Source organism: Cydia strobilella, chromosome 24, assembly GCF_947568885.1.
Source record: "Cydia strobilella chromosome 24, ilCydStro3.1, whole genome shotgun sequence".
Lineage (NCBI taxonomy): Eukaryota > Metazoa > Arthropoda > Insecta > Lepidoptera > Tortricidae > Cydia > Cydia strobilella.
In genome coordinates, this window is record NC_086064.1 from 3,860,099 (window position 1) to 3,886,459 (window position 26,361).

The 26,361-nt window shown below is 38.2% G+C and overlaps 1 protein-coding gene across 1 annotated transcript in view; it reads right to left on the reverse strand.

The window, feature by feature from the left end:
• LOC134752164 (RNA-binding protein Musashi homolog 2-like) overlaps positions 1-26,361 on the reverse strand; it is a 160,222-nt gene that overhangs the window by 564 nt on the left and 133,297 nt on the right. Inside the window, exons 2-4 of the mRNA XM_063687770.1 lie at positions 18,209-18,369; positions 14,834-15,018; positions 44-4,271 (exon numbers count right to left, since the gene is read on the reverse strand). Of these exons, the coding sequence (XP_063543840.1) occupies positions 3,582-4,271; positions 14,834-15,018; positions 18,209-18,369 (1,036 nt within the window). The 3' untranslated portion in view covers positions 44-3,581. The remainder of the gene's footprint in view (positions 1-43; positions 4,272-14,833; positions 15,019-18,208; positions 18,370-26,361) is intronic.

Here is a 26,361-nt window from a genome sequence, read left to right on the forward strand (position 1 = left end):
GTCCGAACTACCACGTTCTGTATCTGTATGATAGCATGGCAACGTATAGAATTGTAAAACGTATTGGCCAGAAGGAAACAGCGCGTCATTAATCTCAGGAGGTTCTAGCCTAATTATACTAAGAATACTGCTAAATAATAAGGATAGGTATGTGTATACATGTGATAATAGCATTCGGTGAGCCTGATATGTGAAGAAATCTATATACAGATCTGGATGTAAATAAACAAAATAAATACAATCTCTATAAATATAACATCTAAATCAACTTCTTACAAGCCTTTACCTTCAACGACTATATTTAAAACACAAATTGGAAATTATTTTTAGTCAAAAATTGTTTAAATATGATAAATAATCCAATAAAAGCTTGTACTGAAAAGTCAAATAAATAAAAAGTTCACAAATCAGGCCACCGAGCCGGCAGCAAGATACAGCCGTCTACGCTACGTACGACATGCATTCTGCTATTTCGACAAACTTAAATACTCGTATATATTCATCAACAATATAGTACCACAGTATCTTTATCAATTTAACTAGATAACACTAAAATGCTATTTGCGAGGAAAGTGGACAACCGCTTCTCTTTAAAAACGTAGTCCCCATTTTACTCTCTGGATTGTAATACAATTAAAATATATCGACTATAACCATGCCCCTCCTTTCTTCTATTTTTCGTTATTATAAAAATTAGGAGCGAAAACAAAATCGCTAACAAAGTTTTGTAAGCTTCTAACTCTTATATTAGTTAATTATAGTCCGAAGACATTGTGTTGAAGTTAATGTATTGCTTGCATTTTAATAAATTGATGTTTCGGAATATCTGCCAAGTTAAACCAGTTTGACAGCACTGGCTTCCCTCGAATGCGGCTGACCCAATTAATAGAAAAAAATCAAAAGAATCCGGCGTAGCTATAGATAATATATCAAATGGTTCCCATGTCATTCAGAGAGTTAAATGGGGACTACGTTTTGATTAGATAAGCGGTCGTTAACTTTCCTCTTAAGGTAATCTTTAAGTTCAGGATTTTCAGAACCGTGGTATTATATTCAGCTCTCTTATTTCATGAATAGATATGAAAGAATTTCCATTGCTATAGAGAATTACGTTTTAGCTTGGCTAATAATCATAGTGCTGTGAACGATCAATACGTTTTAGTTTGGCTAATAATTGCCTGAAGGTGTGGCTAGACGATTATGTCATTGCCTCATTGGTTATTGACCATATTTTAGCAGCAGCGTACGTTAGTACCTATCAATTGAATAATTAGACAAATTAATTACGTAAAAAGACATGTTAGCTACCCTTTTGATATTATGTACGTTTCTAAGTACTTCGCTAGCTCTGTTCTCTATTGCCATGGAAACATAGTAAGTTTGCCGAGAATTATATCGATAAATCGTATAAGACAGTTCGAGCGAAGTGGAGCGGTTTTGTAGGAATTTGCCCGTTTAGTTTCAGAGAAATCGCTGCGTTTAACATATAGCCTCTTTGGAACTTGACGATTGTCATTTGACATTGAGGAGACATCGTACATTTCTGGGCCAATAATTATTGTTAATTGACGACTCCAAAATGTGGTAAGCGTCTATTGACAATTGTCATGATCGTATAATTCAAGCTTATAGTCTAGTTTTCAAATCATTACTGATAGTTAAGTTAAAAAAAAATCGAATAGGCTTGTTTCTGTATCTTATTGTTATTGAATTTACGTCATTCTCTAAGAAAAACCATTGTCCTTCGATCGGAATATCCTATAAATTTATCCCAACGTCGCCCGAGTTTGCCTGCTGAAATGAAACCGTTAAGTACCCCTCATTCCGAGACCGCGCCCCGCCTAAACCTAGAAATTGCACAAACACAACCATCATCGTCTTTTATTCGAATAATACTATATTAATCACAGTATTGCAATTTTTACTACCGTATTGCTTTTTGTTTTAAATTTAACTCTAAGTACGTGAATTAAGTACGCTGGAATAAATAATTTTGGCAGTTTTTTAAAGGGCCCTGCCCAAATAAAGCTATTTTAAAACAAAGTGGTAATAATACGCATATTTTAAGCTATAATAGTTATTTAGTTATCTTTGAAATATATTAATGAGACTCGCAAGCATCCATCCTTACAACTCATACCAATTTAATACTTTTTTTTAGTTGCCACGTACAATAACTTATATTTATATATTTTTACTTACTAATTCCAAAGTTTAAGAAAAATAAATATTATTACCACATTTGATCAGCTGCCTGTTAAAAATGGCGCCCAAAAGTGGGACCGAAGCAGGCAAAGGCGGGCGACCATGACAATTCTACAGGCTTAATTCTAAGCTTATTGTCACGACAGGGTGTTAGTTGCATATCTTGAACTAATACTATACGTATTTAATTTAAACTAAGCCTATGCCATATCAGCGTTAGGCATGTGATGTTCGCTGATACCACACAGGTTGACTACATAGGTATATAGCTACGTAAATAAGTAATACATATATATGTAATGAGATTGCTTTCCACACAGTTAGATATGTACGAGAGTATAATTGTGAGCTGATGATCGTCGGTGCCAAATGACGGAATGTGTTACAACTGAGCGCTAGGTTTCTATTATACCATCATGACAATTGTCGGCTGACACTGACAATTCGCCTTCCATATCTAGGCCAACAGGTGGCAGATACATCGAATTACTACTTGTCGATCTAGAAACGCAAAGAAATTGTCAACGTCAGATGACAATTGTCAAGTTTATGAAATTGAAGCTAGAGAGCATATTTTTAAGCAAACGTGGCATCAATCTACGTCTACAGTTTTGGAATATAAATTAAGTCACGGTAAGATTGAATATATTATTAGTATGTATTTATTTGTTTTGCTATTGAAAATAAAAAGAACGTTTACAATAGGTAAGACATTTCTTTGTAGGATGGGTAGTCAAGCTCGATTGCGACCATTATATCGAGTGGGAGTACAGGAAAATGGAAATAATATTTCGACGTCCATTGTTAGCTCAGTAAATAAGGTAGCGCTCAGTTGTTCGGAAAATGACATGGCAGAGTTTGGCACAATTTTGTATTCTGCGAGAATGGCACGAAAATATAATACTGATACTTGTGATGTATTTAGATAATCAATTAACAAAATGGCGTTCCGTCACCGGACGATCGACGCTACCTAAAGAGATATACAGAGCTGCATGAGATTCATCAATATACATTCGTCAAGTATAAATGATCATATTGCCAACGACCGTGCACTACACTACAAATCCAACACATAAAGAAAAATTAGTCCGCAAACTAAAATATCTGAGATCCTCTTACTTAACTTTAAAAAAAAAACGAAATGCGTATTCTTTGATATAGTTCCCGTATCGGGCCAAGTATTGCTTGTCGAGTAAAGACTTAACCTAAGTATGTGAGCCGTAAACCTTAATTAGTTTAAAGAATACTGATCCGTGGCCGCTCCGGCAAGACAAAATACGACGTACTAAAAACGTAGGAACTATCGTATAAGAAATAAAATACCTAACCTCTGTAGGCGGGTGGGGTTTTCAATTCGTTAGATGCTTTACCGTTTAGATGTACATGGGGAGGCCGTACATGGCGCCCCAGTCGACGCTCTGGAAGGAGGACATGTCGACACCGGCCAGTGAGTAGGCCGCGCCGAACTGCGGCATGGTGGGCGGCGGCGCAGGCTGCGGCGGCGCCACCAGCGCCGTGGCGGCGGTGGCGCCGGTCGGCAGAGCGTACGGCGCGTAGCGGTAGGCGTGCGCGGCGCCAACAGTGGGCACGGCTCCGACGCCGCCCGTAGCGTACACTAAGCCCCGTCCGGGGCGTAACACGAGTCTTTTTCCGAGCGCCAGCGGGGCGGCCGCTACGGCTTCCTTCGGCTGGGCGCGCTTGCACTCGACCTTCTTATTCTTTATCGTGTGGAAGTGTATGTCGCAGACGCGCTCGACCGCTTCCTCGGAATGGAAAGTTACGAACCCGAATCCGCGGTGGCGCTTCGTCTGCTGGTCCATGAGCATGACGGCGTCTTCGACGTGGCCGAACTGCGCGAAGTAGGCGCGCACCTCATCGGCGGAGGTGTCCTGCCCGACGCCGCCGACGAAGATCTTCTTGGTCTTGGCGGGGCGGGGGGCGGACTTGGGGGTGGCATGCTTGGGGTCGATGCGCTTGCCGTCTAGGGTGTGCACGGGCACGGCGAGCACCTTGTCGACGGAGGCAGCCTCCTGGAACGTGATGAAGCCGAAGCCGCGCGAACGCTGCGCGCGGCGGGGCTCAGTTGCCTTGCTTGGGACAGTATAAAGACGTGTCCAAATCTGGCGAATGCGTAGCTCTTGAGCTATTCGCGAACCACTCGCACACTGCACATTTATTTAGAAATGCATGAGTGCAAACGATTCGCGAATGGTGCGCTAGCAGAGCGTTCGCCATATCTGGACACACCTATAGTCTCTGGCCGAACATAGCGATGGATGTTTAGTACTAATGAAGACTATATTTAAAAGCTCGGATTGAGCCAATTAGCTAAATAGATAGTGTCTAATGTTTAGCATAAAAAAGGCAATTTTAACTACTTTTTCAAAATTTGTTATCGCAAAATTTAAAGCCAAACTTTACAGAAAAAAAAACTAGAACTACTCAAAAACACTGTCAAGATGTGACCAAATCTTAAAGTCTGAAAAGGAAATACTGAAAAAATATACTTTTATACGGTATGAAATAACTAAAAGTTCCAATCGCGATGTACGATCCAAAAACCACAATTTATACCAGCATAACTCACAAAAACCTTAATCTTAGACAAATCTAACCAACTAAAATTGTATCTGAAATATCTTCTTGATTTAACTATCATACTTGAAAAACTATAGGAAAAGGATATAGGTACTCAAATAGATCATCATTAAAATAGCCTATACTAAAGTTAATGACTAAAACACCGGATGTAAGCTATCATTATTAATCCTAGGGTAAAAACAAGCTACTGCTAAAACTTACAAATCAAGAAGGTACTTTAATTACATATGTCAGAGTAGGTATTTATCTTAACTTTCGAGCTGTTTTATTTGTCCTTTTTTTGATAGCATTATCCTTTTTTTGATGTAACTAACCAATCATTTATGGATCATTGATGTCCGAAATAAAGTCTTAATAATAATTATCATATTATGGAATAGGGCTCTGACAAATATAATATAAACTTAGAAACTGTCAAATGGTCTATTTAGACTGACAGTATTAGATCTTTGTTAGAGTCAATCAGATAATCGTAATAAATATGACAATATTTAACAATTTCATCCTTTTGGGACGTGATAAAATAGTCATGTTGATTGACGATATCTGACACTGCTTTCATATGACACAAACCGTTACATAAAATTGTCTAATCTAGATTTTAGGCAACTTTTACCAGGCCCCTAATTCACCACGCTGACAATTGTCACCTTGACATTGACAATTCACCGTACTTTCCTGGTCCAATAAGTAAACAATTATGTTATGTATCGTCGTTACTATCCAACCAGAAATGTACAGGATATTGTCAGTGTCAGATGTCAATTGTCAAGTTGGTGAAATAGGCGCCAGAACGTCGAATAACGTGTCATGTGTCAGATTGCCTTATTTTTCGCCCAACAACCGAAAATTCCAAAATATTACGGTCCATTTTACATCGCGACACATCCCAAAAAAATGTATTAATATTTTGAAACTTTCGCCTTCTACGGGAAATATCTTAAATTACATAAGATCAAGTTGTTATCAGTCTATATACTTCAAATGTCTATTCCACCCTCTATAATACGTAGTCTTGTTACGGGGCCAATTCTGTCATGCGATATACGTGACCGACTAACGAATGGACATAAAACTATCTAGTTAACCCCGCGCCTTCACAATATTACTGACAGTATTTTAGAATAAATAAAACATGTGACAGAACAAAATTTTAGAATAAATAAAACATGTGACAGAACAAAATATAGAAAGAACCGCAAATTGTTTTTAGAGTCCGTATAACAGCTAACTTTGCGCCGATTTGAACAGAACATAGGGAGTGGCATTACAAACGGCATATTTTCATAGAAATTTTACATTAATCATGACATTGCTACAATTTGTCACTGCAAATGCCATGCAGAGTTAGGTTGGTCCGACTTTATCACTAAAAACTACGAAATCTAACAAACAAAACAAATGACTGATTCACCGTTGATTTAAATAAAATTGATTGCACCTTGAAAATTGAGAAAGGTATGTTGAGATGGTTTGGACACGTGGAAAGAATGAGTGAAAGAAGGCTAACAAAGAGAGTGTATAAGGGAGAGGTAGAAACGGGAGTTGGAAGGGGCAGACCTCGGCGGACTTTCTCTGATCAGATCGGGGAAATCCTGAAGAAAGGCCAGGTCAAGAGCACCCTAAACCGGCGAGCGTGTATGAGGAATGTTATGAAAGTGAAGGAAGCGAAAGAGGTATGTCAGGATCGCAGCAAGTGGAAATCCGTGGTCTCTGCCTACCCCTCCGGGAAATAGGCGTGATTATATGTATGTATGTATGTATGATTGCACCTAACTAATGAGCATCTGTAATTATATGATCACGAAAAAAGTTACACCAATTAAAAAGACATTCATAATACATTTAATAATCATCCCAGGAAAGCCTCTCATGGAGCGTTTTCAAAAATCGTAAGTTCGTGTGTATTAAGGATTTCGAAAAATGATCATGTTTTTTATCTATTTTCTCAACCTTCTGAAATTTCTCGATATCATCAAAACACTTGAAATTAAAACGATTGTGTAAATGCCCAACTACTACTTAAAACCCACTACATCTGGGAAATCTGTAAACAGTACCTCTTTCACCTGCATTAGTCTAGTAAAAATCGTTACTATTTAGCAGTAAAATATAAACTAATAAACAATCTATTCCAAGATCGCGTGTAACGTAATTTCCAATTCTGTCAGCACACCGATAAATACAGAGCAAGGCTTTCACATGCGCTGTCGATGTAATAAATTACTTATTATCAAAGGCAATTTCAATGTGTGGTCCAATCTCTATTCAATAAACTTAATCTTCTTATAATCCAATCTATTTTTAGTGACTTTGTAAGTGACTAATTTAGTTTATCTAGGCTAACAACTAGATTCAAAATGAGCTGGGCCGATTTTTATTGAAGTAAAACTTCTTTAGGCGCGACTAGAGGGTAACAGAGATTCTTTTTCTGACGGAAGTAACGCTTAGTAGTAACACACACGCTATAGGACACACGTCATAGTGCCAACATAGAGACAAACGTCATCGTCAAAGAAATTTTAATTCAATCGCGCGCGCGTAAAGATTACACGCACACACTTTTCTTTTGTTGTAGTTTTTTTCGTTATATTTGGACAAAATTTGGCTGGTTTGAAGAGATCCTCATCCGTAAGTCAGTATTATCCTACATATTATTATGTACCTACAGAATACGGAACAAATAATCCAATAAATTTTATCCAAATATGACGACAAAAAAAAAGAAAAAAAACGGCCCAGCAAACTCTGCACAGACTTCACAATGACAAAGTGTGTATGTGTTTCATACACGTCAACTTTCTATGAAAATATGCCGTTTGTTGTGACTTCCACACTTTGTCACACCAAAGTCTGTGTAAAGTTAGCTTAGACCCATTCTACGTTCCTTCAATGTCTGTATCGTTTTACCTTACTCCTATATACCTATTTGCCTATAAGTCTTTTGATTGCGCTAGCCTACAATCTTTTAAGAAAAACTTAAGTTTAAACTATAACTACGCCTAAAAACTAGTATTTAAAAAAAACAAGTAAAATATTGTCAATAATATTGTTTACACGGTTAGACTTTTCACAATTAGCACCCTTCTCTATTCGAGCAATTGTTACCAAAATCTACTAATGTTGAGCATGGCAAGTGTTACACGTCAGAGAAGAACCCACTAACAGTTACTTTACTACCAAAATAATCGTGTAGTCTATAATATATCTCATGTGATTATTGGTTTCTAAACTAATGATTGTTTTAAAGTTCGAGTTTAGATCAGAAGTCAGTGTTGCCATGTTGAAAGGTAAAACAAACGGCCACAATGTGTAACACACATTTTACAGACCACAAAATAAACAATCAATAAGGGTCGGTTGCACCAAACTGTTTGTCATCAAATTTTATTGTATGAAAAGTTTCATAGTAAACCGCCGCGGCGCGCCGGGTGACGTTGATCAGTCTGTCAAGTGCGGATAGTGCAACTGGCACTAAATGTGACGTACGGGTAAGTGTGGCAGGCTTTCACATTGGGGCCGGTTTACATAATGATTAGTTGATTAGTGTTTATGGAGATTTCATACGTATATAGTAGTAGTAGTGGTAAAACTCTTTATTGTACAAAAAGAAACATAAAACAAGAGAAAAACAATATAATGTAAAATAAGAGACTTTCGTTTAGACTTTTAGAGGATACACCAAAATTTGTATGTAGTTACTCTGTAGAGCGGTCAGCACGATACAGGCCTAGCCTAGTGTGGGACCACTGAGCCTGTAAGTTCTTTCTTTTAATAAACAACTTTTTGAAATAAAACTATGAAAACGTATTATATCAACGGGTGACCACGAACGCTGTAAAGGGTTCGAAACGTCGGGATGTATTATAAATTCAATATACGCGATATAATCCGTTTTCATAGTTTTATTTCATGAGTAACTATCGCGGTAACCGAAGACAACTTTTTATTTATTTATTAATGCTACCTTACTTGTTGCGTGGCATCAAAGTGACTTTATGAACTCGCAATAAACACAAATCAAAGTGTAAACAGTGTAAAAGCCGCAACACTTACCCATATGCCACACATATCCGTATTAACTTTAATAATTATTGAATAAAAATCAAACATGCATTAATCGTATAACACGTGTAAAACGAAATGATGCCCGAATTTGACAACCGCATGGTGCTTCTACGGCGCCATGTATTGTGGTAACAGAATTATCAATCAATGAATCTAAGTTAAAAATCAAATGTAGGCTTAGCAGAGGAGCGCCGCGACAGTGTCGCGCCCGCGAAATACTGCTGCTAGTTCCTCTATTATAATTGATACAGTTAGAAAAAGATGGAGTCAGACACTGTCGCGGCGCGCTTGTGCTAAGCTCACTGAACCAACACAACAAAACAAACAAGAATTTTAAACAAAAAAAAATTGTCCATGGCAACACCAACAGTAGAAAAGGGGGGATCTACCAGAGTTTCGAAGACATAGTCAAGATAGAGACAGCGAAGTTAGTCTATGGTTCAAGTCTAGAATTAGTGACTCTAGCATGCCAGTCTATTTGTATTAGTGTACCTAGTCCACCATAGCCCAACTAGAGCGCGTACCATAAACAATGTGTCTGTCTGTCTGTCATGTCGGGATAATGTAAATATTTGGGTGAGCAGATTTAATATTAGAATAAATACACGATAAAATTACTAGAATTAAAAGAAGTTCACAGATTAAAATAATTAATAATTGTATTAAGATAGATCATAGTTACTTTATTAGTTTTTGTATTAGGAAAATTCTAGGCGAATTTGGTAGAATTTACAGCTCGATAAATAACATATGTTTGCAATTTTGAAACATTTAATTATTTTTTATTACATTTAAAACAATTATTAAACAGTTATCATAAAAAAATCATAGAATACCTTCCTTTAATATCTCTAAAAGGCCCTGATAGTTGGCAATGAATTAATTAAAATTGAACAAGTAAAGAAAGAGATACAAACTATAATGCCGATCTAACATAATTGTATTTTTTGTTTAAAAAAAGATTAAAGTGTTTAGATCAGTACGGTTTCACTCACTATTATTTTTAGTCGCTTTTGGCGACATGTTTCGGATTCTTTGGGAATCCTTCCTCACACACACACGCACACACGTGCCTGAGGAAGGATTCCCAAAGAATCCGAAACATGTCGCTAAAAGCGACTTAACATAATAGTGAGTGAAAGCGTACTGATCTAAATATTTTGAAATATGTCTCACGATAGTTTAAGTTCGATTAAGATTAAAGTGTTTTCGAATGTAGGAAGGGATATACAGACGATAGATATGTCGAATTGCTTATGGTACCCCGCACATACTCGTACCTACTTGGTAACTACCTAACCTAACAACAAATCGACTCCAAACTGTATTCAGAATCACTGACCCAACCAGTTGAAAATCCGTCTTCGCCTGCCTACGTCTGTCTCACAACAAAATATGTTAATGTTTGTTTATGTTTCATTTTCTTAAAATAATAGTATAACTTAAAACTATTTATATTTGATAATTACACCATCGTCGTCATCAGATAAAAAAGTCCTAAAGGTAAAAATAGCCCATCGTGAACTCTACTGCATTGAAAATAGAGACGTGTTTATAGAAAACAAAGATGGTGTAATATTTATACGATTTTATGTACTTAGAACGTTCATTCACATAAAGTTTTCACGTCAGGGATAACTGGTTTTCTGTGGGGATGACTATTCTAAAACTCAGTGGTGGCTCGTTACGATACGTAATTATATTGGACGCGTATACAGGGTGGCAGGGTGGTAAAATAAGTGCATTCCCATTGCGGCATTGAGGTTTTGGGATTATACTGAGCAACTTTTTCTATGGGACCAAACACGAAACCGCGAAAAAAAAACGTACCGTCCCATAGAAAATGGACCAGCCAAAATGCATGAAACAGCCAAATTTTTTTTCGCGATTTCGGGTTTGGTCCCATAGTAAAAGTGGCTCAGTATAATCCCAAAACCTCCCTGGCAACGGGAACGCACTTATTTTTTAGCCACCGTGTATATCACTTTATTCAACTTGTAAGCACAAGTACTATTAAACAACTAGAAAGCTAGGTCTCAAACTTGGATACTAAAACTTGAAAGCTGTCAAGACAATGGTTATTCAAGAGAATAGACAATAAAGTCTTGTTTATACCATGGTTGACACATTAAACTGGCCATGTGTAGACCTAAATGCACGAAAATAAGTACTAAAGACAGCTTATTAGTTAGTTTTAGTACTTAAGTGGACCTAGTACCGCTAGGTAGCTCAAACAAATGCGAATCTTCTTGTACACATTAGTAGGCACTTTTCTAAAGTAGGTAAAGAGTACAATTCTGCGGCAAGTTAAATCGCTTGCGAGGCAGTGGTGTGACATGTGTCATATAGTTTCATAGATTACAACCGGCGAATGTGGCACGCAAATGCAGTGTGTATTAGCTTTTGGAGTTACATATTTTGATAAAAATTACTAATGCTTTTAAAAGTATTCATTTAATCCTTTTTAGGGTTCCGTACCCAAAGGATAAAAACGGGACCCTATTACTAAGACTCCGCTGTCCGTCTGTCTGTATGTCACCAGGCTGTATCTCATGAACCGTGATAGCTAGACAGTTGAAATTTTGCCGCTATAACAACAAATACTAAAAAGTACGGAACCCTCGGTTGGCGAGTCCGACTCGCACTTGGCCGGTTTCTTAATCTTACTACATACTTTTATTACTTGTGCCACAGAAAACATTATTGCATTGTGTTAAAATGTACTTTTATCCGTTATAATTCAGTTACCTTTGTTTATTAAATGCCTTCTTTATGTGAATGACGTTCAGGTTTCACTTTAACAGTCGAATAACGCACAAGAAATAAGGTTTAATCCTAAATACCCTACTCATAGTTTTTTTTCTTCTTGATGGACTTGAGGGCGGTGTTGCCCATAGCCAATGACACGTAAAAGGGTAGGAACAAAATAAATGCTCTTAGAGCACGACGCTGTTCGGTGGTTGTTGTAGTTGTCTCGTAAAACCGATAGCTGGATTTTACGAGAAGCACGTGGACTACCGGCCGTTGACTCCAAAATGGTGGTTAAACACGCTTTGAAATTAATTCTCCATTCACTGCACACTACCACATTAGATAATTGTATAATAAAGCTATCGATATTACACTTTAAACAATATTAATGAGCAAAAAACAAAGGAATTAATCGCGAGGCTACTATCAAGATGGCGTTCGAACCGGAAGTCCTACTCATAGTTGTGTTCCTGCCGGTGGGTAAGGTTGCCAGAGCTCAACGAGGGTGCGGGGCGTTAGGGTCGGCAACGCGCATGTAACACCTCTGGAGTTGCAGGCGTACATAGGCTACGGAGACTACTGCTGGTATGGAAACCGGAGATATCTCAATAAGGACTAGTTTTCCCTCTGAGCCGGAAGGTCACATAGCAGTTTTGGACCCGGGTATGTCCTTAAACTACGTCCAAAAGAGAAGTATGGGCACTGTGAATGACATCTCGCTTTGTGTGGTAGGGCACAGGACAGCGGATGTCATTCCAGATCTAGAGCAGAGCGCAACTGGGGAGGTACCTCCACCGTACAGAAAACCGCAGCCAAATAACACTAGACCCTACTAATAGTCTTGTGTTCCTGCCGGTGAGTAAGGTTGCCAGAGCTCGAGGGTGCGGAGTGTTAGTGTCGGCAACGCGCATGTAACTCCTCTGGAGTTGCAGGCGTACATAGGCTACGGAGACTGCTTAACATCAGGCGAGCCGTATGCTTGTTTGCCACCGACGTAGTATAAAAAAAGAGTTGCTTTCGTAGAAACTAGTGCCTATGCCAATTCTTGGCATAATTTGCCGAGGCGAAAAATCGGGAAAAATGCGAGGAAGATGATGATGGCACCTCATTTATCACAATTGGCTTAGTGCTCTACGATGAAACACAAGACAAACAGATCCACACTAATTAGTAAAATCATAACCCTTCCTTTAGTTTTGGCCGTAGTCGGGTAGAAAACAGAAATATGCGTAAATCTAGTGGGAAAATATAGTATACAACCCTTTAACGACTAAATACATCTAAGGCCAGGATTACACTTGTAAGTTTTACTTACGTAAGTAGGGACAGAGCTATTTGCTAGAATGAGATAACGATATTCATATCTCATTCTGTAGTATAGCTGTGTCCCTACTTACGTAAGTTGCTAGAATGAGATAACGATATTCATATCTCATTCTGTAGTATAGCTGTGTCCCTACTTACGTAAGTAAAATTTACAAGTGTAATCCTGGCCTAAAATAGCTCATAACTTTTTTACAGATGATGTATTTCTGTTGCCGCTATAACAACAAATACTAAAAATAGAATAAAATAAATATTTAAGTGGGGCTCCCATACAACAAACGCGATTTTTTTGCCGTTTTTAGCGTAATGATATGGAACCCTTTGTGCGCGAGTCCGACTCGCACTTGGCCGGTTTTTTTTCTACGTCGGTGACAAACAAACATACGGCCCGCCTGGCAAGCGGTAACTACACCTGTGGACACCTGCAACTCCAAGTATGTTCCATCCGTGACCCTTTAAAACGTGTACTCCCCTTTTTTGAGACTTGTAAAGATTAAATTTTTGATATGATAAGTTTTAACTTTCAATATTTCTCTGTGCCTCATTCGACTAGTATAAAAACACTTAAATACATATTAGGCTGCATTTCCACCGCATAGAGATATGCAATGAAGCGTAGCGAGGGATGTGTTTCTTAACCTTTTCGACGCCGTGTCAAAACACAAAAGCCGTCACTCGGACGCCACGTCACCGAAGTGTCAAGACTGAAATTGAACTTTATGCACATGCACGTAGGTCTATGTTGCTCTGCGGTCTTTGACCGTTTAATCAGTCTTTGGCGTTGGACCTGCGGTGCCGATATATCCGTCATTGGCGTCCAAAAGGTTAACAACGAATAAAATATATAATAAAATGAATAAAAAATATATAAAATATTTATGGAGTTCCAATACGTCAAATCAAAATTTCTACAGTAAATTTGTAATATGTACAGTTAGCAAAACTATTAGCAGTGGTGCCAAACTAATGGCAATGCTGACTGTACATGTATATTTAACATATGTGACGTTTTCAACCAAAAGGTACCACATTGTCCCTTGCCGACAAGGTTGATTTCAAATTGAAGCTATATGGAAATAGCGCCTTATTGACAACCGACAATAAGTACCCTTTTGGATGAAAATGGCTCATATTCGGTTATACAGTTTATCCGTGAGTACAGTCGCCTTCAGATACATTGGAGTGGCCAAGGTTCTCACAAATATCTGAACACATATTTTCAAGAAGACCATTATTACATTATTTTTAAGAACCTCAGCTGCTCTAATATAGTTATGCGGTTATTAGTTATCACATATGCGAAAACGCACTTCGCTCCGGCGTGTGAGCAAGACAGCGCTATACGCGTATATAGAGCGATTTCCCACTCGCACTCAGGAGCGACATGCCATATTCGCATCCAATGTGAAGACAGCTATAGTTTAACTGCCGAAAGAATGACTCAGATACATACGATTTGAGGATACCGCATAACATAGCCATCTCGATTTTGAAGCACGAAATGCGATTGGCCGGTTAAAGTATTTTACAGATGGCGCCAGCATAGGTTTTACCTGACAGGTCCTAGGAATAGCGTCAAATTCTTGTTTTTTTAATTTTAGGGCCTGGATACTAGCCCTTTAAGCTAAATCTCCTAGAACAAAACTAGAAACAGGTAAAACCTACGCTGGCGCCATCTATCAAAACCTATGACAGTTGCAAACCATTGTCTTCAAACTTTACATTATCTCACTTAAGGGATCTTTGGTATTGCCCTTATATTTAGGGCGTTAGCTAGATGGCGCGGGTGCCATTGTAGGTAAAATCGCGCCAACCGCGCCAGCTAGCGAACGCCCTTACATATAAACACCACCAACATCAACACTACCATGCATCTCACCTGCGTGACAGGATCCTTCATGATCAGCACATCGGTGACCGCTCCGAACATGGCGAAGTATTCCCTGAGCTTCTCCGAGCTGGTCTGCCAGCTCAAGCCCCCGACGAACAGCTTGCTGGGAGAGGGGGAGGTGGCCGCGGGGGGAGCGGGCGCGGGCGATGTGTGGCCTGATGATGGGGAGGTTTCTGTGAAAAGGAAAAATAAAGTCAAAGGGAAAAATATGTATCTTTTCTCATTTTTTTTTTTTAGATTTGCACTGATGATGCGCCGGTGTGATAATCACCTTAGCGTAAAGTATTAGTATGTAAAATTTATAATTATTGGTGCAATAAAGAATATTTCCTTATTATACTTACTTACTTATTAAAGACAAGATAATAATAAGACTGTTAATCACCATATAAACTCACATCCTTTCATTGTTGCAGAGAGCATTAGTTAGTGTTCTCAAGCCTAGAAATAATAGTGCAATGCCATCTATATTGTACATTTGCACACCATTAGGGCTCTTACAGACGAGCGACAGTACGTGACACACTGTCGGCGACGGTCGCTGGCGACCGCCTGCGACAGCTATCGGCGACGGCCGGCGACGGTCGCCGATGGTCGCCGACGACCGTCTCCGATAGCTGTGACACGACAGCGACGCCGCGACTGCAATCGGCGACCGTCTCCGATGGCTGTGACACGACAGCGACGCCGCGACTGCAATCGGCGACAGTCTCCGATAGCTGTGACACGACAGCGACTGCAATCGGCGACCGTCTCCGATAGCTGTGACACTACAGCGACGCCGCGACTGCAATCGGCGACCGTCTCCGATAGCTGTGACACGACAGCGACGCCGCGACTGCAATCGGCGACCGTCTCCGATAGCTGTGACACGACAGCGACGCCGCGACTGCAATTGGCGACCGTCTCCGATAGCTGTGACACGACAGCGACGCCGCGACTGCAATCGGCGACCGTCGCCGACAGTGTGTCGCGTACTGTCGCTCGTCTGTAAGAGCCCTTAGATACATATTGACATTGACATAATAAGTGTCACCATACACATAACTGCACTGCATTCTTGCATGTGATTAATTTTTATTAGGGTTCCCTACCCAAAAGGTAAAAACGGGACCCTATTACTAAGACTTCGCTGTCTGTCTGTCTGTCCGTCTGTCACCAGGCGAGTGCGAGTCATACTCCCGCACGAAGGAGTCCGTACCATTACGCAAAAAACGGTAAAAAAATCACGTTTGTTGTATGGGAGCTCAACTGAAATATTTATTTTATTCTGTTTTTAGTATTTGTTATAGCGGCAACAGAAATACATCATCTGTGAAAATTTCAACTGTCTAGCTATCACGGTTCATGAGATACAGCCTGGTGAGAGACGGACGGACGGACAGCGGAGTCTTAGTAATAGGGTCCCGTTTTTACCCTTTGGGTACGGAACCCTAAAAACCTAAATAAATAAAGAATCCCAAGTCAATAAGGGTTGAAAGTTGCCTAAAACATCTCAGACCTATAAACAAACTTACTAAACAGCATAGAGTAACTTATACTAGAGCGGTACTGTCATAGTAAATTTTGTAACCCCAGTAAATTCACTGCCATCTGTTGACACACTTTAAAACTAAAAATAAATATTTATAAAAATACGATAAAATGTATTTAAATATGGATAAATGATTTTTTTATTTGCATTAATAATTTTTATATGATTTTGACCCATGTACTTTCACTGGTATGCGTTAAAATTATAAATAACAAACGAAACAGTCAACGCCCTCTATACGAGTGTAGGCCAAAACTAGTGGCGCCATCTGATCGAGAATCAAATTTTCGTGATTTTCGAGGCACGTTTTTTCCTTAGACTGTATCCATCTATTACGAAGTTATATCTATCTTTGCTAAACAGTAAATATACATATAGTTGACATTGCGACTGGTAAATTAACTAAAGTTTAACAGGGTACAATATGTATCTAAGAGAAGTACAGTCTGCAACATAATCAGCAAGTATAATCCGGTGACATGTAGATTATGCCATATGCAACAACAGTACACAACAACAAGAACAGTACACAACAAGTATAATGAACTAACTCTAAAAAGTTTGGGAACAAATCAAATTATTTTATTAAATATTTTGATTTGTGTTTTTTAAGTAGTCAAAGTAGTAGTAGTAGTAGTAGCAGTTTAAGTAGTAGTAGTAGTAGTAGAGCTGGTCAAAGACGCCTAGTCTTACTAAGATGACATATAGTCGAGAAATTCGGACGGGCACCGCCGTGGCGGGGTGGCCTAGGGGTTCATGGCGTTAGCCGCGATAGCTAAAGACGCCGGTTCGAATCCGGCCTTCACCACTGGAGGGCTTCGTCACTTTTTCTTTAATATATGACATCTATTACAGTTTTGAACTAACTCTAGTTTCAATCTGACTAGTTCAAATACAAAATATTGCTGAAATGTTTTTGTAATTTTCTTTTTAATCTCTATCGCCTACAAATGAAAACTTGCTAAGATTAAAAATTCAATGGAATTAGTGGCCTCTGGACCACTAGGGGGAAAGACTATTTGTGACATTCTCAATCAAAAGGTACCACTTCGTCGCTTACCATTAAAACGAAATTGGCTTGTATCTTTATATGAATAACCTGTCAGAGCGTGCCTGGCAAGTGACAATGTGGTACCTTTTGATTGAGAACGTCACATTTTTCATGTCCTGCCTGTTTTTTCCCCTTTTAGCAATGAAGACATTACATTGAGTTTGAAATTAAAATAAACAATTTTGTTGAGAGCGCTGGCAGACATCTGGAGTTTTGCAGAGAAAATGAAAAAATAAAGCTTTTGAATTTACAAAATAGGCCACCATTTTACTACTCTATTCATCCTACAATGTTATTTTAGGTACAAAGGTGGAGCTCTGTGGCGAAGCGATGTCACTACAAAGTTATAACTGAGTTGGTAAAGTTTGTAATGGATAGAGTAGTGAGTACTGTAATTTACAAACTTTGTAATTGACTATGTTTGTGATGGTAAACAATTAATGGGAGTGGTACTGCTTATCTTTGAGAGGTCAAAGAATGTTGCTTTATAGATTAAAAAATACTTTGTTGACAAGTTTAAATAAAACACCAAAGAAGCTACTGGATGTAAATCTAGTATGTTAAGCTTGGTTTTACTAGCAAGAATCTTAATTTTGTGACAAAAACCTGTTGTTATTAACAGATAAACAAATCAAAATAGATTAAAAATGGACACTATGCAACAAACTGAAAGAGCGAGTTTACGATACCATTAAATATTTATATACTTAAGCCTCTGTGAAGTACGTAATCAAAAGACTAGATTGAAATTGTTTGTCTAAGCTAAGGAAACACTTACTTATCTGTTGTACAGCAATTTGCTGTTGTTGGTGCTGTTGGTGGGCCGCCGCAGCGGCCGTGGCGGCGGCATGAGCGGCCGCCTGCGCGCTCAAGACATGGGCGGTCAGCTCGCCGCCGACCAAGCTGCCGTCCAAAACCTCCACGCCTCCGAGCGCCCCGCTGGAATACAGTCCCATCATTGTCACTTCACAATCGATAAGAAAATACACAATTGAACAATAATGCCGCGAAGCAGATCGAATTTGTGACGCGAAAGTTTGCTATGACAAAACACGATCGGCATTTGTTTACGCTTTATTACCGGCCAGTTACGATTTTAGGAAAAGTAGGTAAGAATTGAAAATGACATTACACCGAGTATACTGTTAGCATTTCCACGATTAAGTCATTAAACTAGCACACAAATTCACTTTTTATGACAATAATTATTATTTGTTGCGAAGTTTCAAGAAATTTTTAGGTTCGTAAACAAATAAGTTGATTGACAATGACAATTTAATGAATTTAAGATGACAGTGAAGAAACTTGTCTATGGTCTGAAGTTTAGTTTTTTGGCATTTTTGGTGTTTTGAATGATACGTCAATGTCAAACTCAAACCGAAATCCTCAGCCGAAATCCGACTGGGACTGACGTAGAACGTAAATTATTTTGCGTCTATTAAAATCTTACTTTTCTCAATTTATAGTTGGTCAAGCAAATCTTGTCAGTAGAAAAAGGTGGTAAATTTACAAAATTTAGGCGCGAAGCGTTATCGTCCCTTAAAAAAATTGAGTTTTACGCCTTTTTCTACTGACAAGATTTGCTTGACCAACTATACTTTTGCCTTTTTCAACAAAATTTGTTGTCACAGCAACCCAAATAAAGATCGTATTAAATAGCAGAGAACTTAGCTCGTAAAGTATAAAAGAAAACTAAACAAAAAAATTCTTATAGGTAATCCGTTTTAGTCATGCTGGGCCAGCATTGCTGGCAAATTCTGTAATTGGAAAACTTTTGCACAATTTCTAGATGTAAGTCAGTCAGTAACAACCAGGAAAATTATACTCATCCCTTTCTTTTGGGTGCTAGATAGTATGAATCTCTCTGTCTATGTTTGAAATGAGACAGTCCTTTGACAAACTATACCTATTTGCTTACCACAGATATAATTATATATGTGGCGAGAATGGTTCCATGTTAAATGCTTGTCAAGGTTTTGAAATTATAATCATCTTACTTATTCTGAGTTAACTAGGTACAGAAAAATATATCTACTAGGTGTTTCGCTTTACCTACTGAAAAGTTAACTTGATTGTTTAAGGTTCCTTTTATCTGTTAAAGTATAGGTGTACTAGGTAGATATTTAATACAAAAAACGTATTTTAATCCCAACAAGAAAAGTAAATGTTAAAAAAATAAATATTATTCCAAAACTTTAAAATGCAAACATCAATTACGTTTCGAACTAACGAAAACGATTACACCTACAAATGCATTGTAGGGTTAAAAAAAAAAACAAAATTGCATTCGCACATTGATAGCAACGTAATTGAAAGCTCTCCAGCTTTTATTTTATTGAAAATGGACTTCGCAATCGCCAGCTGCTCGCAAAAATTGCTCTCGAGTTGCGCATTTCACCTCTAAAGAGGGTTACTAGGTTTCATCTCGCTCCGCCTTGTTAGTTTGCCAATTGATATATATATGCTATTCTCTCTCGCACGAACGTTTTTTTTTCTATTCAACAAAAGGGATTTCCTCTAGCTTTCCCTTTTCCGCATAGAGGGTGGTACTCTTAGCTTGCCCTGGGCTCCTGGTGTCAGCGCGCGATTTTTCGCCCAATATTGACTTAATTTGTAAAATTTGCAGTAATCATTATTGGTTAATTTTATTAAATTAAGAGTACGAGTATAAAAATATCTTACTAAATTTTAAATAATCTAAGACTAAAATAAATTTAAACTCGTTAAAAGTTATAGCTGCGGATTTGCATGATAAATGCTACATTATCCATACAAGTCGCAGTTGGTCAGATTCTTTGCTAAGCTGTTTGATGGATATCCAGGAACTTTTCCTTTAGAAAATTTCCTTGTACCATAAATCAGCTCGGACGTCATCAATTTATCTTTTCACTCGCTTTAGGTATTTGCAGACCTTTTCGTTTCTTAAGGTTTTGTGTATTTAGGTTCCTTTGGACACTGGTAATATAACATCTGTAGGTATATAGCTGCATACATACAAAGATCGTTAGATGTTTTCCAGCTATTTACAAAACTTAGTAACCTCTTATAAATTAAAGTTTTTCGTCTCTTTTCTAACGATTATCAACAGTTTGTTAGATTTGACAGAGGTTTGTGGTCTTGAAGTCTTCTAGAAATCGATTTTTACTTATGTCGTCTCATATATTTGTATTCAGGTCATCATACTGAATGTACTGATACCAAATATACCCATGTCCGAGACGACATGAGAGAAAAGTAACCTAAAGCCTGTTCGGTCACTCTACTATACCTAACGCCATTTTAGTAATCTTTGTTCCCTTAATATTCGTCTTTTTTCCTCTAAAGATTTCGTGACAAATTTTGTAAATCTATCCCGAAATCTTAAGGAAAGAATAGGACGCTAATTACCAGATGAAAAACCCTATTCACCGAAAAAACCCCAAACGTGAGCCCCATGAGCCCAGCCGATTGCCTCTGAACCCTGACACAGGCGTATAATTTGTCACGTTTCGGCTAATCTTACTGGATTGAGGCAAAATTAGAAACGCGAGGCATATTTGTGGATATTAAAAATGGTTTTATGTATAACCTTTAACTTTTAAATTGTATCTTGATATGGGTGTACGAATGTACTTTTTGCCTGAAATAAAACTTTATTTATTTATTTATTTTATTTTATTTTATTTATAAGTAAACTTAGAGGCATATTACTGTTTAAAATAAATAGGCTACCGAGGGTAATTAAAAGAAATTACAGCCATTTAATCAACCTGTCTTGGTATTAACCCAGATTAATCAGACTAGCATTTACTACCAGGACGCCTAGCCAAGATGACAAAATCGTTGATAGAAAATGCCATTCGAAACTTTTATATAAACAGTCACGTGACTTTTCGTAGCGTCACCGTCATTCCGATATATATATAAAAAAATTCGTTTGGTATTTGTCGATGTTAGATTGTCATTTTAGCTAGGCCACCAGCCACTAGCTGGGCTAAGATGGTCGGTTTTTTATCATCTGTCATTATGCCTGTCACGTTCTAATGAGTATGTAAGTACGAAAGTGACGCATGACATGACAAGTGATAAAAATGCGACCATGATACCGTCGCAGTTATCCTTAGATGCAGATAGAGAGAGGATAGAAAAAGAGAGTCGGCGTTTGATTATAATATTAAACCAACACTTGAGTGTTAGGCATCAATCGATCACTTGATTGAATGGAGACAGTGTTGACAATAGCCAAGTCATCCTGACTAGCTATCTAGGGCTCAGCCAATGTCAATGTCTCCGGCCGGGACATATAGACGGGGTTCATTGACCCGGCAGCGACGCTCGGGATTTTCAACAAGATAATTTGGGCGAAATTGTTTTAATAGTGGATGTTGTATTTGTAGATTTGTATTTATAATGTTAAGTGAAGTCATTATCTGACTTGTGGTTTTGTTGAGACAATTTGAATACAATTGGCGTGATAAAAATTAAGCTAAAATTGATATATTTAATTAATAAATATTTTTTGTAGTTACAAAAAAGTATAGTTTTAAATTTTGATGAACGTTATTTTAGGGTTCCGTACCTCAAAAGGAAAAGACGGAACCCTTAGGCTTAGGATCACTTTGTTGTCCGTCCGTCCGTCCGTCTGTCTGTCTGTCTGTCTGTCTGTCTGTCCAGACCCTTTATCTCGGGAACGCGTTAAAGGTATCAAAATTTAGAAGTTTATACCTGAAATATTGCAAATATTAAGTAGGTTCCTACCCACATACCCACCTATTGAATTGACGTAAGTGAAAAAAAAAGTGGTTTCGGCTGAAGCTAAGGGATGTAGCGAAACGCAAGGCTGGTACCCCCAAGTCAGTAACCCAGTAAAAAAATGCAGTTGTAAACATAAACATTGTAGTATAAATATCCCTTTTGCAATGAATTAACCTTTTTTTAAAAGGAAAATCGATAGTTGATTGAGGGTGTCCATTGAGGGGTGCTGGGGTACGCATGCGCGGGTGCGGGGCGCGGCGCGCCGCGTCTCCGTCGCCACACGCTCGCCGACGCCCGACGACGTCGCGTCCTCACGCGCGTCTTTGCCATATTGTCCTGTCACAGCAGTAAGTAAAGTCTACTGCTGCGCCGGGACAAACAGGCAAAGGCGACGCCCTACCAACGAACCGACCGCAACAAAATGGACCGACTGGAAGATTCAACCGATCTTCGAGGATTAACATCAAGAGGATTCTGAATGTTCTTTTATTGCTATATTGTGTGTCCACAGGTTCTGTTCACAGGTTAGCTGGTTGTTGATTGAAATGGGAGCGGCGGCCGAGCCCAAAATCGATGACTAACAGTGCTAGTGTAAAGTGCCAGTGACATTAGTGAGTGTAAAGCCTCAACTAAGTCTAGTGCTTTTATGTGTCATCTTCTCTTATCTTGCAAGCTGATTAAATAGTGATAAATCATAGATTTTTATCAACTTAAAGCTAACATATGTCACGCGTGGGTTGTAACAGCATTCAAGTCATATGTTCGTGACGCGAACATAGTTTATTAGAAGTTAATAAATGTGACTGAAATTCAGCTGTGCTATAACCTCATAAGGTCAATAAGACTAGGAGAGCATAGGGACAGAGATTAAGCTATGGGAGGGTGAACGTATTGAGCGACTCAGCGCGCATGCGCGCCGCCATCTTTGGCTGCATCCAACTCGGCCATTTTCTCTGAGGGTGGTGAATAAAGTTCTATAAAATCACCCCTAGCCTTGCGTTCAGGGGAAAAGCAATCCTATTTCGTTTGTTTCAAGCTGCGAAAAGAAATATCAAGGAGAGAGGAATAGAGTAATTTGGGAGGTATACATAATTACTGTTTATTATTTTGCTTTCTGATGGATCTCTTTTAAAAGAAGAAAGAAGTAGGCACATAAGAAATAAAATTACAACTAGTTAAAAAGGAGTAAGGTAAATTACTAATCCTACTAATAAAAAAATACATATCTAGGTGTCGCTAAGTATGAATCAGCTATGAAGGCAAGTATATAATATATAACATAAAACTATCATTATATCTACCTACTTAATTATATATGAAATGAACGAGGGGTTATGACCTCTGTAATGTTATATTCTGCGGGGATTGGATGAATAATAAATTAGTATCAACCTATTTTGGGATGTATTGGTAACAATAATAGGTAGGTATTATAAGGGAAGATAAAAAATAAATCAATAATAAATTTTACAGGACAATTTTACACAGATCAACCTAGTCCCACAGTAAGCTCAGTAAGAGCTGGATGTAGGATCCGACATCCGCGTCGTCAGGCCGCGGGGGCGCGCCCGGGCGCCGCCGCCGTCTTTAGCGGTTACGCATACTACAACAAGCATTTTGCCTACACATACGCACACAAACAAATATTATCGGTCCGATAGCTGACGAGGCGCTCCGACATGGCTGAATTTATCGTAATAAGCGCCTTTCCGATGTCGGAAGGCGCCTATGAGAAAAAAAGCTGCAGGAGAGTGCCATTGCCATTAAGTCCGCCTTTTTTGCATTATTTTAGTAATAATGATTTATTAAAAGCATGAATAAATACAGAGAAACACATATATCTTACATTTTACTTCCTTCCGACATCCAAAATCGGATCGGGCAATGTGAAAACGCTCTAAAGGCTTGCGTTGTGAGTATTAGACGACGATATATATAATATATACTTATATGAAAATACTTATATACATAGAAAACATCAGAGCGCTTTAAATCCAATAAATATAGCTCTCGGCACCAACTACGAATTTGTAGCTTTTGGTGTCGAGATACTAAGTCCATGGGGCAGGGGTGCGCGTGGGCTCCACAAGGAGCTCGGGGAGCGGTTGAAAGAAGCCAAGGGGGACCCTTGCGCGGGCAGCTTTCTCGCGCAAAGGCTTGCCATCGCGATACAGCGCGGGAATGGTGCCTGCGTGATGGGCCAAAAGGCCATGGTTTGTTTTAGGTATTTTTATTTATTCTAGTTTAGTTTTAGTAGTTTTATTTTATAATTATCCATAATTTACTTTTATTCTGTTATTGTAACTTCTATATTTATCATCTTTAATTTTTCCTTAGAAAACATCCATAACTCCGAAACAAATATTTGTGTTTAAACACAGAAATAAATGCCCTTACCAGGATATGAACCTGGACCGACTAGGCTTGGAGGTCGTCAAAGATGGCCTAGAAGGAAGAAATTCCACTTATTAATTAAAAAATGATATGATAACCGCTATTTCTTTAGGTGCTGCTCTACCATGAATCCGCCATTAAAAAATATTAATTCCTTTGATTGGAACGTGGCGAATTCTAATTTTAAAGTTCCAAAATAAATGTTTACAGTATTTCGCTCTGTAAACTCACTGCTACGTTAATATCGTAGCGCTACGCCGTAGCCGGTTTTTTCCGCTTTGATGGGAAATTATATGGGTATATACTATATCTCGCGTAGAAGCGAGAAAATAGCCTCGATCATATGATTACTATGATTAGGAGACTGATTCAGATTTCACAATTTGTTACGATTTTGATATTTTCTTATTATTATAGTTTAGTTTTGATATTATTATATTTTGATACGTTGATTGGTGCATTCGAAATAAAGTTAAAGTCGTGCGTGAGATGCGCGCCAATAGAGGGTATTACTGCAATGTTGCCACCAGAGTGCAGCCTTAGAGTAACTTATACATATGTGCCATTTTTTGACAAGTTTTCAGAGATATTAAATTATGACATTGATGCACCAAGGCGGTTTGTTTACAGAGAACCTACTGGGAAACGCGAATCCGAAATTTCGCTATCTGCCTCTTTATCGCTCGAATGTGCAACAGTGAGAGATGTTAGATAAATAAATTTAGATTTTCTTGTTTTGCGATAGACCTTCAGATTGTGGTAGTGGCGCCCTCTTCGCAGAGTTTCGCGTAATATTCCCTATTACCAAGACGATCGTCAAGGTCGTATCGAAACTAGTTCAAAACCATCACAAATTGTTAAATTAGAACCGACTTCTAGTTTTTTTAATGGCAGATTTAATAAGTTGTTATACAGAGGGATCAGTGGCAGTCACATTAATAGTTTTTTTTTACGCAGCGAACGGCGACGAATAAATTGGGATACTTTCGACGAAAGCATCTGTACCTGCTTTCGTCGAAAGTATCCCAATTTATTCGTCGCCGTTCGCTGCGTAAAGAAAAACTAAATGCTGGTAATAAGTAATAACTTTATGGATAGCAAGTATAAGGGTTATTTTGTTATGTCCAACCATTAAAAATTATTACTCTGAGGGGGATATGTAGGTCATACTGAATAATTTTGGAGCCTGCTCCGAAACCACAAAAAGATCTATCTACTGTTCTAAAAATGTGCCATTTTCAACCAAAAGGGTACTTATTGTCGCTTGTCAGTAAGGCACTATTTCCATATAGCTACAATTAGAAATCAACCTTATCACAAAGCGACAATGTGGTACCTTTTGGTTGAATACGTCACAAATATTGTCATAATTATGATTTGCCGAAGTGTACGAGTCAGCAATTTTTGTTTTGGAATTTTGGAGCCAGCAGGGGAAGACAGATTTTTTTGAGTTTTATTTTATTACCAATTTTAGTATATTTCGCTTGCTTGGATATCAATATTAGCACGACGTAACAACAAGTTTAAATAAAAAAATAAAAAAATAAAAATAAAATAAAAATGTTATTTATTTAGGTATCAACCCAGTACATTAAAATAATTATAATTATAATTTATACATGCTAATCTATATTAAATTTAACCTTCCCCCCCAATAATATATTTTTTTTTTAATTTGTACTTTGCCCCTTGTAAAACAAATAACTATCCTAGGTACAACAACTTTATCTATTTCATCATCGCATTCATTTTCTGTGATATATATACTTGTACCTAATGGATATGTAAAGTGCTGAGCGGCGT